This window comes from Prionailurus viverrinus, chromosome C2 (assembly GCF_022837055.1).
Source record: "Prionailurus viverrinus isolate Anna chromosome C2, UM_Priviv_1.0, whole genome shotgun sequence".
Taxonomy (NCBI): domain Eukaryota; kingdom Metazoa; phylum Chordata; class Mammalia; order Carnivora; family Felidae; genus Prionailurus; species Prionailurus viverrinus.
In genome coordinates this window covers 91,847,632-91,860,041 of record NC_062569.1, presented here as the reverse complement: position 1 = coordinate 91,860,041, position 12,410 = coordinate 91,847,632, and the positions used below count along the sequence as shown (strand labels likewise).

Sequence of the window (12,410 nt, the reverse complement as noted above, 5' to 3'; positions counted from 1 at the left end):
GAGCCAGGCATATACAGTAAGGGAAAGTGGGGTACTAGGGTAGGTGCTCTGCTTTGATTTCTACAATGGGCCTCCAGCTACATGGAGGCAAAAACGTACTATTAGATTTTTGGTCAGTTCACCTACCTACAGACCTTATTCTGCTCACCACTGACAGAAATCTCTTCTCAGAGAATCCCCCCGTAAATTCTTAGGTTCTTTCCTCTCCCATTCCCCTTTTTGCTCGCTCCCTTCAAAAGCAAGAGTATCTACTTCTCAGGCCCTCTGGAGAAAGCAATGACTTGTGGTTGTGGTTGAGAGTTTATTCCTGAGGGAACAGTGACGTTTCTGCTCTTCTTCAGAGCTGAAAACATTGAAGAAACTGGCTTCCCAACCCAAGCCTGCATCCTCACACATATGCCATGTCTAGAGTTGAGAGAAATTCTTCACATGGGGTTTAGAGGATCATGTCAATCTCAAGTATTTTAGCACCATATTTTACGAGGGTCTCTGACAAACAAAATGTCCAAAGTATTGTCCAGGACAGTGTGCAATCTTCAAATTAACGTTAGTAAAGTTTACTAAAAAGACTCACTGCTGGGCCAGGATTTTGAGGAGGGATGTAATCTCTGCCCCCAAATTCTTAAAGGGCTTTCGCAGAAGTGTATTAAGGTTTCTCTGCATAGCTCCAGAGAGTGACACCAGTATCAATGAGAGGAAGTTAAGGAGAGGCAGTTTTCGCTCAGGGGAAGAGAGAATTTCCAAATAGAGAAGTTAAAATGGTATTGATTTCCTTGTCATATGCAGTGTTTCTCCCCAATATATGAATTACAGGGACCATCTGTCCAAGATTTCTTGGGCCATACGGATTCATGTAATAATTTGAATTAAAGACGATTTGTTAAATTTATAGTGAAATATAATTTGATTTTGTGTCCCTGTTCAACACATCACCTCAAGGAAAAACAAATCTTTGGCTAGGTCAAACATGCTGATTTTTGGATTGCAAACAATGGGAGATTCCTATAGTAGATCGTAGTTCAGACTCAAAGGATTCCCAGTCCTCAGTTTCTATGACAAATAGGATGCTGGTGGTGATTTAGTATGAGGAAGTGCACAGGAATCAAACAGAGAACTCTCTAGCTCTACCATTGAGTGGTGTCAGCTCTGGCCCAATAGATAATGCCCAAGCTCTGTAACCTATTGAAATCATTGGAAGGAAGAGACATTAATTGGGAGCAAGTGTGAGATTCACATACTGAACACATACTGTGTGCTTCAGCAACTGAACATATTTGCAACTCAGTGTCATAAAGCTCTACTTTTCTAAGTAGTTACCAATTCACACTAATTTTTTAAATATTAAAGAGCTCCTACAAATTAAGGAAAACTTGTAAAAAGCCCAAAGATTCAAAAGTATGTAAAAGAAATGTATGGACAGTACATGGAACAAGAAATGTTATCTCTTATACATTTGAAAAGATATTCAAACTCATAATAAAAGAAATTCATTCTAAAATTACAGTGAGGGGCGCCTGGGTGGCTCAGTTGGTTGAGCGTCCAACTTCGGCTCAGGTCATGGTCTCACGGTTTGTGGGTTCAAGTCCCACATCAGGCTCTGTGCTGATAGCTCAGAGCCTGGAGTCTGCTTCGGATTCTGTGTCTCCTCTCTCTGCCCCTGCCCCACTTGTGCTCTGTATCTCTCTGTCTCTCAAAAACAAATAAATGTAAAAAAATTTTGTTTTAATTACAGTGAGAGGGGTGCTTGGGTGGCTCAGTCAGTTAAGTGTCCAACTCTTGGTTTTGGCTCAGGTCATGATCCCATGGTCTCATGAGTTTGAGCCCTGCATTGGACTCCATGCCAACAGTGTGGAGTCTGCTTGGGATTCTCTCTCTCCCTCTCTCTCTGCTTCTCCCCCACATGCACTACTGTCTCTGTCTCTCTCAAAATAAATAAATAAACTTAAAAAAAATTTAATAAAAATTAAAAAAATAAAATTACAATAAGAACCACCTCACATCCATTAGGATGAATACCATAGGGAAAGAAAATAACAGATGTTGACAAACATTTGAAGAAATTGCAACTCTTGTGCACTATTGATGGGAATGTAAAAGTATGCAGCTGCTGTGGAAAACAGTATGCCAGTTCCTCAAAAATTAAAAATAGAATTACCATATGACCAGTAATTCTACTTCTGACTATACACCCAAAAGATATGAAAACAGGGCTGCAGAGAGATATTTGTACATCCATGTTCATGGCATTTTCACAACAGCCAAAAGGTGGAAACAACTTAAATATCCATCAACAGATGAATGGATAAACAAAATGTGGCATATACACACAGTGGGATATTATTAAGCCTTAAAAATGAAGGAATTTCTGATACAATCAACATAGATGAACCTTGATTAAATTATGCTAAGTGACATAAGCCAGTCACAAAAAGACAAATACTGTATGATTCCACTTATATGAGGTACCTGGAGTAGTTAAATTCATGAAAACAGAAGGTGGAATGGTGGTTTCCAGGGCCTGGGTGGAGGAGAGAATAGAGAGCTAGTGTTTAGTAAGTAATGAGTTTCTGTTTTGCAAGATGAAAAGAGTTCTGGAGATGGATGGTGATGATGGTTGCACAATAATGTAATTGTACTTAAAACCACTGTACACTTAAAAATGAGTAAGATGCGCTCTCTCTTTTTCTCAAAAAAAGAGCGGGGAGGGGGTGGCGCATGGGTGGCTCAGTCACTTAAGCCTCCAACTCTTGATTTCAGCTCAGGTCATGATCTCACAGTCATGAGATTGAGCCCCACAACATGCTGGGCATGGAGGCTGCTGAAGATTCTCTCTCTCCCTCTCCCTCTGCCCCTCCCCCATTTGCATGTGTGTGCTCTCTGTCAAAAAAAAATGGGTAAAATGGTAAATTTTATGTTATGTGTATTTTACCAGAGTGAAAAATAATTAAAAAAAATTTTAATTATTATGTTTATTTATTTTGAGAGAGAGAGAGAGAGAGAGTGACAGTGTGAGTGGGGGAAGGGTAGAGAGAGGGGAGACAGTCCGAAGCAGGCTACAGGCTCTGAGCTATCAACAGAGCTTGTTGCAGGGCTCGAACCCACAGTGAGATCATGACCTGAACTGAAGCTGGACACCTAACTGACTGAGCCACCCAGGCACCCCAAAAAATAATTTTTAAAAATTACAATGAGGGGCCACCTGGGTGGCTCAGTTGGTTAAGTGTCCCACTTTGACTCAGGTCATGATCTCTCGGTTTGTGGGTTTGAGCCCCACATAAGGCTCTATTCTCACAGCTTGGAGCCTGGAGCCTGCTTCAGATTCTGTGTCTCCCTCTCTCTGTGCCCCTCCCCTGCTCAAACTCTATCTCTCCCTCAAAAATAAATAAACTTTAAAATTTTTTTTAAATAATAGAAATGAAAATTACAATGAGGTGTCATCTTAACTTTCCTTATTAGTAAAGATGACAAATTAGAAAACATGTTATGTTGGCAAAAGCTATGTGAAAAGAAGCATGCTCATAGGGGACATAAACATATAATCTTAGGGGAAAACAATTTTTCAATGTTTCAAAGATTAAAATTGCAATTAATTTTGACCCTTTGGTCAAGCCATTCTACCTCTAGGAAGATAGCTTACTCCCACACTGATTTTGCATATGATCAAGGTTTTTCATTGCAGCAAAATACATCTATTGATAGAGGCTGGTGAAATAAATTATTATCACTCAATAGAATACAACAGAATATGCAACTGTTAGAATGAAGATACCCAGTACATGCTGATACAGAACAACCTCTAAGGTAGTGGCAAGTGGGCAAAATTGTGTATAAAATACTACCACTAGTGTTTAAAAATGAAATGAAAAAAGAATATGGGTCTATGTTTTCATTCTGCTTTACTTAAAATAACTGCAAGTCTAGGCAAGAAACTTAACAGATAGCAGTGGTCACTCCAGTTATGTCTGTGGAGGAAAACTAGATAGCTAGGGGACAGATTGGGAGAGAGACTTCCTTTCCACTATTTATCACCTTTAACTTTTAAATTTAGTTCCATGTGCAGGTATAATCTATTCAAAGATTTTTAACTAAAAAAAAAGAGGTTATAGTCTAGAATGGAAGAAACATAACAGACACTTATAGCTCAAAGTTCTATGCTGAGTGCTATGGGAGCAGAGAGAAAGGGTATCTAGCATAGCCCAAATGGATCAGAGATGGCTCCTCCACAGACACCCCTAAGGAAGACATTTCTTCTATTGGATAAGAAATAGTTGTGCATCTTCTCCTGGGCATTGGTTTGTTGTATCTTAATTAGATCTGTAGATTAATTCACCAATTAGGTTTTCATTTTCACTTTGGTAAAAAGCTATAGGCCAAACTTATGACCTGAACCATGCAGGATGAGCAGATTTCTATGGTAAACATTTAGCATTGGGCTTGTACAAGTCTCCATTTTTTATTCTTGCATTTGTTTTGCTTTTCAACTGTTTCTAATTTTGGTCATTCTCCCCTATTCTATGCTTCCCTGTAAGCCATTCTACAGCCTTTTTTGTCTAAGTTGGGGTAAATGGGTGAGTAAAGAAAGAGGGAGGGTGGAGAGGAAGAAAGAGATGAGAGTATAAAGCAATGCCTATTGTTTTCTTTGGCTCCATCATGTTCTCAAAGAGGGATCCTTAGACCAGCAGCAGCAGCATCACCTCTGAGTTCGTTAGACATGGGTTTCACCCTGCCTACTAATTCATAATCTCTATGGACAAGGCCCAAATAACTACTTTAACATGATCTGCTAGATGATTTTTATGCACATTAAAGTTCGAGAATCACAGGGAAACCAAAGGCAAGTTGATTGCTAAACATACTCTTTATTTGTCCCATCAAACCCATTGTATTGGTCAAGATAAGTAATGCCAATTACTCCAATAAATAATCCCCAAAATTTCATTAGCTTAACACAATAAAAGTTTATGTTTTGCTCATGCTACAGTCCAATATTGATCACTTTAGGGTGGAAAGAGCTGTTTCATTAATTTGTTCACTAAACCAGTTCCTTTCATAGTGAGGCTTTGCCATCCTCTGGGGCCTTGGATTCTTCCTCTGGGTTCTTTGCATCTAAGAAGGCAGGAGAGGGAACAAAGAGAGAGGAAGCTTTGTTGGCAGGTCTGGAAGCAACACCAGTCTTTTCTGCCTACTATTCCCCTGGCTAGAACCCCAATCACGTGGCCCACCTAATTGCAGGGGAGGCTGGGGTGTAGGGCATATCTGTGGAGCCAGGAGGAAAAGGAAATAGCTTTGGTGAATACATAGCATGGTCTCTACCACATCCATGGGCCTAAGTGAATCTCAAACTCCACATGTCATGTTTTGATTTTCAGTGTCATTTTCTAATCAAATTTTATCTTTTCTTTTTTAACTCTAGCACTATGGGACTGAGTCACACTCTCCTTGTGATGGCCCTCCTGCTCTCTGGTAAGAACCTTTGACTTTGTAAAGTCCTAGAATCCTTCTACTGTCTCCCAATGAGTTGACCATTTTGAGCCCAGGCCTGAGACTTGATGGATTTTACTTAATTCCTATACAGTGCTGCACAATACCACATTAAACAACAACAACAACAACAACAACAACAACAAAAACACTTTTCTGCAGAAGAAGGAAGCATCATGATTAAGAACAGGTATCTCAACCAATGGCAGGTGTAGCCTGGGATGGAGCTCCACCCCTCTGCACATCCTCCTCCTTTGCCATCTTATACCCATGGTACTGGATACACAAAGTAAGGTACACTGGCCTGTCCAGCAGCACCCAGGGAGCTATGGGAAGGCCCCTGCTCTGATACCACTGAGGCTTAACTCTTTTGCTCCACACATACTTCCTTCTGGTCTTCTCTGTCCCCATTCCTGGCATTCTCTGGCTTTTAGAAAATAGCTGATGGGCTTCGGAAAGCCTTCCATTAGGGACCACTGGTTTCCATGTTCCCTACCTTCCCTTTCTTCCTCCACTGCCTTCCCTACCAGCCCATGCCCATAGATCATAGTTGCCACTGTTTACTGGAAAGATCAAGAAGCCCAGCCCTGCTACCTACCTCAGTGACCTTCAGCTTGTTGCATCTGTGGATTCACCATGAAGTGAATGAAGCTGAGCTTCAGGGATTCTCACACTTTCCAAAGTCCCCTATGAGCCTCCATAAGGGGCCCTAGTAGTGTGATCATGAGTCTCCTGCTTTGGTAAAATTTTCATCAATATGATATTTTAACCACAATAGTTAAGACCACTGTCTTTTTCCACTGCAGCTTTCCTCTCCATCACATTCTCCTTCTGTTGGGTGCCACTGTAGTGGCCATGGGCATTTTGTATTTGAATTCTATATTCTTTCTCTTAAAGAGAACTCCCCGTCCCTCCCCACCCCCAACAAAGATGTTTTAGAAGACTCAGGCCTCACAAAACTCAGATCTTCCCTGTTTGCTGCTCCTCTCTGAGTTTCAGTTTCTTCATCTATAAACTGGGATTGATCGAGGTTCCTGCCGCACACCCTGTGACTGGGTGCCTTTAGTTTCTCCTCTCCCACCCCTTCCTGCTGCTCATTTTCCACACCCTCAGCACCAAGAGAGAAACCATCCCAGTTCTGATGTGGGGCAGGAAGGGAGGGTGAGCTGAGCCCAAGCGTGGCCATAGCAGGAGGCAGGCTGCCCCTCAGTAACCAGCATGCTGGTGAGTTCACCTCCTCCAGAGGGCTGCACACCAGGCCCATGGCCACTGGCCTCATGCCTGCTGTCTGTGATGAGGAGTCAAGGTTCTAGGGAGAGATGCTCCCTCAGATTGATGCTAGCTGGGACAGGCCTTTTGTGATTTCTGTTTTCTACTTGGCACCTTGGAGCTTGTTGAGTCCATGAGTATGAGGTCTATAGATGTGCTAACTGACCACTTCACTGGTTTAGGCCAGAACAGAAGCTTCTACGATCCAGGGCCAATAACCTGCTAACTTTAGCTCTTGGGGAGGCATAAGGTATATGTGAGCAAGAGTAAGAGAGAAAGGGGCTAAGACAAGTCTCTGGAGAACATTATCCAGCAGGAAGCCCTTCCCATTCTACTTCCTATTTTATTTACTTGACAAATACTTAGATGTAGCACTTACTTTGTGCCAGGTACTGTTATAAGCATTTTATAAATAATAACTCATTTGAACATCACAATAATTTGCTGCTTTAGGTCTTATTTTGACTCACCATTTTATAGATGTAGAAAAGAGCCCAGAGAGGTTAAGTAATTTGTCTAAGACCAACATAGGTATAAGTGGCAGAGCTTAGATTCATACCCCACAGTGTAGATTCAGCATCTATTCACTTAACCTTGACATTATGCTTCCTCTCCTAACTGTTGCTCATGAACTGTTCATAAGTGGTAGGATTTGTTCCTTGAAGATACAAACAACTTTGTTGGGTAAGGTCACTTATGTCTCAGCCAAGGTCACAAGATCCCCACCAGCACGTCCTCCACCTTCCCTATAGCCAACACTTCAGCTGTCTCTAATGCTCGGGCCCCCCTCCCTTCTCATTACAGTGGCCAGCCCAGCTCTTATGACGTGGGGAAAAAATGAAGAAAAATGGCTTAGAAACAGATTTTTAGAAAAATCTGAACTGAGATACCATTTTCCCCTAAACTTTCTGATTCTGCACACTGAAAGTGAGAATAAAGCTGAGAAACCCTATCAAAACTGAGTCCAGATGTCACTTTTGCCCTTGTTTTAACTTTGAAACTGCCTGGACACTTCTTAACCTCAGAAAAGAGAATTACCAGTATTGAAACCTTAAAAATAACCCCCCAAATGGTAACTGCTTAAGTTTTATGGAATTAAAAGTATAAAAAAAAATAAAAAATAAAAGTATAAGCTATATATTTGGCAATAAAAATTGCAATATTGGGATAGGAAAATGGTGATACTGGATTAGAATTAGAATGTAGCATTGTCAATGCTTCACATGCTATTAAAAACAACAAAAAGAAGAACAACAACAAAACAGATATTCTTTTTTAAAGAAGGGGAAGAATCAACTGAATTTTATCTGTCTTTCTTCTCAGGACACATCTCTGCTTACTGAGTTGGTGAGCATTGACCCGGCCATAGGCAGGGATCCAAGGGAAGAAAGGAGATGCAGTTGGCCCAGTTAATCTGCAGCAAAAATGCAGGGTTGAATGATTTATTTGATGGCAGAGATAAAGCAGTGCAGCAAAATAATTTTGTTTTTCCTCTCCCCCATATCTTTTGTGTCTTCCCCTAGTTGTGGAAATTAGACATTATAGTGGCCACCTCTGCCCTTCAGATGAAAACTGGATGAGAGTTTAAGACTGAAAAGGGAAGGAGGGCCTTGCAGAATTAGGTTACAATTTGTGCTTTGTATTTATAAAGCTAAGGGAATTTCTAGGTGCCACTTGGAGAGACACATTTAACTGTCAAGTTCTGTTTGCTGCTGTCCCAGTGCCTCTGTAACTCTTTAAAGCTGGAGCCAGAGTGGTATTTGGAAAATCAGTAGCTCACACATCAGAAGTAAATTTCTTTCTTGTTTGACTTTTGTTGATGGCTCTCTTATTGTCTGGTAGTGCTTCCCATTTCTTTTGATCAATACCTCTGGCTCAATGAATGTACCCGGAGTATAACTGAAAGTCTTTTTTCACTTTAAAATTTACATAAAATTGGGTCAAACCCTTATTCCACATCTTTTCCACATGGAAAGGTCCACTGTTTTCCCCCAGATTTTTGCAGGTTCCCAGCGGATGGTTGCATGGAGATTATGTTTATATATGTGGTTACTTTCACTCCTATTTCCTGCTACTGTTGATAGTGGTCACTAAAATCACTACCTAGAGGTGAGCAGATACTTCAGACTTAATTGCAAAATTCCCAAAGAATTGTCATGAAGCCTAATAGTTGTCCTATTGGGGTCATTCCATGTTAAGCTACTGTTTCAGGGTCTTTTGAAATACATTCATGCAACCCAGTAGGTAGTATCTTATCCCAAAAGTAATTCATCATTTTAGTAGAGTGTTTAGTAAGTTCCAAAGAGTATGGGCTGGGGGGCGCCTGGGTGGCTCAGTTCATTGGTCTTCCAACTCTTGATTTCAGCTCAGGTCATGATCCCAGGGTCATGGAATCAAGCCTCATATTGGGCTCTGAGCTGAGTGTGCGTCTCTCTCTCTCCCTCTCTCTCTCTCTCTCTCTCTCCCTCTCTCTCTCTCCCTCTCTCTTTCTCTCTCTCTCTCACACTCTCTCTCTCTCCTCTCCTTCTGCCTCTCTCCCCCACTCACTCTCTCTCTCTTTAAAGTGAAAAAAGGGGCACCTGGATGGCTCAGTTGGTTAAGTGTCCAACTTCAGCTCAGGTCATGATCTCACAGCTTGTGGGTTTGAGCCCCGTGTTGGGCTCTGTGCTAACACCTCAGAGCCTGGAGCCTGCTTCAGATTCTGTGTCTCCCTCTCTCTCTGCCCCTCCCCTGCTCACACTCTGTGAAAAATAAAGAGTATGGGCTGTCAGCCATGATAATTTAGTGGGAGATGGTCACTGAATAGGATAAGTGTAGGGTTGTTTAGAAGCAAGAATAAAACTGGGAAAAGAGAATTTCTCTAGGTGTGGATTTATTTTCATTTATCTTGCTTGGTACTTGCAATGTACTTTTGATCTGAGGACCCATGTGCTCAATTTGAATAGGGAACACAGAGGCTTCAATGGTAGACAGACTCCTTCCTTTCTGAAGTTTGAGATATTATGGCTTATTTTTACTTTGTGAGAGATCTTAATACCATTTTCAGAATATGTAACTCTGAATTTTGGCCCCCATGGGACTGTTTTAATTTATGGAAACAAAAACAAACACTTAGTAGCCCTTACTATATAAGCAACATTTTACTTCTAGAGCCAATCTATTCAACAGAAGTGACCCCCTCTTACATTGTCAGGCCATAGGGCCAAGTTCCAGGGCCATAGTTTCAAAGGTATAAAAACACTTTTAACACCCTCTAAGAATATTTACCCATTCTTGGTTTCATTTTCACTTTCTTTAATTCCTTCTTCTTATATATGTGTCTATTAAAAAGCATTCAACTCCTTTCCCCATTTAAAAATCACTTTTCTGGTATTTACTATAAAGCAACAGATAAGGCAGTAAAAACAGTTACATACAGTTATGATCACAATATATATAAGAATCTCTCACATTTACTCAATATTGTTTCATACATACTTTCTAAAGTTTCTAAATTATTTTCATTTTCATAATTTTTGAAATTGCATTAATCCATTGAATTGGAGTTAAAATTTAGTGTGTGTGTGTGTGTGTGTGTGTGTGTGTGTGTGTTACTCATTTAGAAGTTATGACCTCACTGTCTTCTTTGGTTGCTAAGGACATTTCAATCTAATTGTCATTTAGGTTTTCTTTCTTCAGTTTTTAAAGAATAAGTTATAAGTTTGAAAAAATATTTTATGCTTTAAGTTTAGCAGTTTCACCACAACATTTCTAGGTGTGAACTTATTTTCATTTATCTTACTTGATACTTAGAATATATTTTAAATCAGAGGACCCAAGTTCTTCTCAACTTGAATATTCACAATCTTTATCTCTTCAACTATTGTTTACGTACCATTCCTCCATTCTCTCTTCTTTGAGAAACTCTAGAGCTTCTCACACTAACTGTTCATGACTCAATCTGTTCTTCCACATTTTTACTTCTTTCTCTTTCTGTACAGCATGCTAACCAAGGGTCAGGTAGATCAGCACAGCCAGGAGGTCTTCTCATTGTTGAGGGAGCCCAGAACAAAAGGCTCCAACAGTGTTTTGGACCCTGAGGTTGGGGTGGGGAAGAAAGATGAAGGGAAGTGCTTGGGTTGGACATACTGAGTCAGCATGAAGAAAAGTGTCTTCAAGGCTCTTCCTCTTCCCCAACATTAGGAGACCTCAGGAAAGGCTTCTGAAGGCCTCTGCTCAATAACTCAAAGGAATCTAGGAATGAAGGTGTCCAGGCTATTAATGTAAATTTTTGAATGAGCATGACTGGCCACAGATCTTGAGTTTTGACTACAGTTCGTATCAGAGATTGCTGTGCATGGGCTGTGCAGTAAGTCTGGTGTGGGAAGGACAGTTCTTCCCCATGAAGCCTTCTAGGTAAAACCTTTGTAATTCTTTAGGATGAGGACTTAAAAAAATCACACATAGGTTTTTAAACTAGGAGATGGATTCCTCAGAAGAGACAGACAATAACCAACATACCACATCATGTCAGGGCATGATAACTACTCTGATAAAAAATAAGTCATTATAAGGAATAGGGAGTGGCAAGGATGCTATCTTCAATAGAACGGTCAGAGAAATCTCCCTAGGTGGTAGCATTTTATGGGAGACTTAATGAAGTGAAGAAATAACTATGAGACTGTATGGAGGAAGAGCCTTCTAGGCAGAGGGATCAATACGAGAAAAGGCCTTGAGATAGAGTGTGCCTGCCTTTGGAGGAATAGCAAGGGAGCCAGTGTGGCTAGAGCTAAGTGAGGGAAAGAGGTTTGAAAGGTACCAAGGGCCAGATTATATGAGACCTTATAGACCATGGGATGGATTTTGGATTTAGTTCTCAGGGTGATGTGAAAGGATATGGATTTAATTTTCAGTGTTGTAGGAAGTCATCAGAGACTTCTGAACAGAAGAATTATATTATCTGAGATACACTTTTTTTTAAATTTTTTAACGTTTATTTATTCTTGAGACAGAGAGAGACAGAGCATGAACAGGGGAGGGACAGAGAAAGAGGGAGACACAGAATCTGAAACAGGCTCCAGGCTCTGAGCGGTCAGCACAGAGCCTGACGCGGGGCTCGAACTCACAGTCTGTGAGATCATGACCTGAGCCGAAGTCGGACGCTTAACCAACCAAGCCACCCAGGCGCCCCTGAGATACACTTTTAAAGGATTATTTGGGCTTAAATAACTAGATGTGGGGGCAAGAATGAAAGTGGGGAGATCAATTAGGAGGCAATTGCAATTATCCCAGTGGAGATGGAATGGAGGCTTGGCCTAGGGGAGTATCTACAAACTCAGTGAGTAATGTTCCAATTCAAAATCTATTTCAGTGAGGCAGAAGAATTGATGGAGTGGTGGTAGTAGAAGGAATGAAGTGAAAAGACAGGAAGTGGTGATAATAAGGTGAGGTGCTTGATATTGAGAGCTTTTAGGAGATATAGAGGTAGAATTTTGGTCTGGGGTCTGGTCCAGGGAGGAGATGGCTGGGGTTGCGTGAACAACAACACCATTGGACAGAAAGAGGACAAGAAAGTGGGAGGCCCAACACTGTGTTCATGAAGCTGAAATCACCTAGACAGGGGCAGTGAAGGAGAAGATAGGAGAAGATAACTATAGCAAGCGGATGCTCAGATCTTCAGT

General features: G+C 41.0%; 1 protein-coding gene across 5 annotated transcripts in view; it reads left to right on the top strand.

Annotated features, from left to right (window-relative positions):
- CD86 (CD86 molecule) overlaps positions 1–12,410 on the top strand; it is an 84,832-nt gene that overhangs the window by 48,186 nt on the left and 24,236 nt on the right. For all 5 annotated transcript variants that reach the window (XM_047874182.1, XM_047874180.1, XM_047874179.1 and 2 more), the window contains exon 2: positions 5,414–5,463. In XM_047874182.1, the coding sequence (XP_047730138.1) occupies positions 5,418–5,463 (46 nt within the window). In that variant the 5' untranslated portion in view covers positions 5,414–5,417. The remainder of the gene's footprint in view (positions 1–5,413; positions 5,464–12,410) is intronic.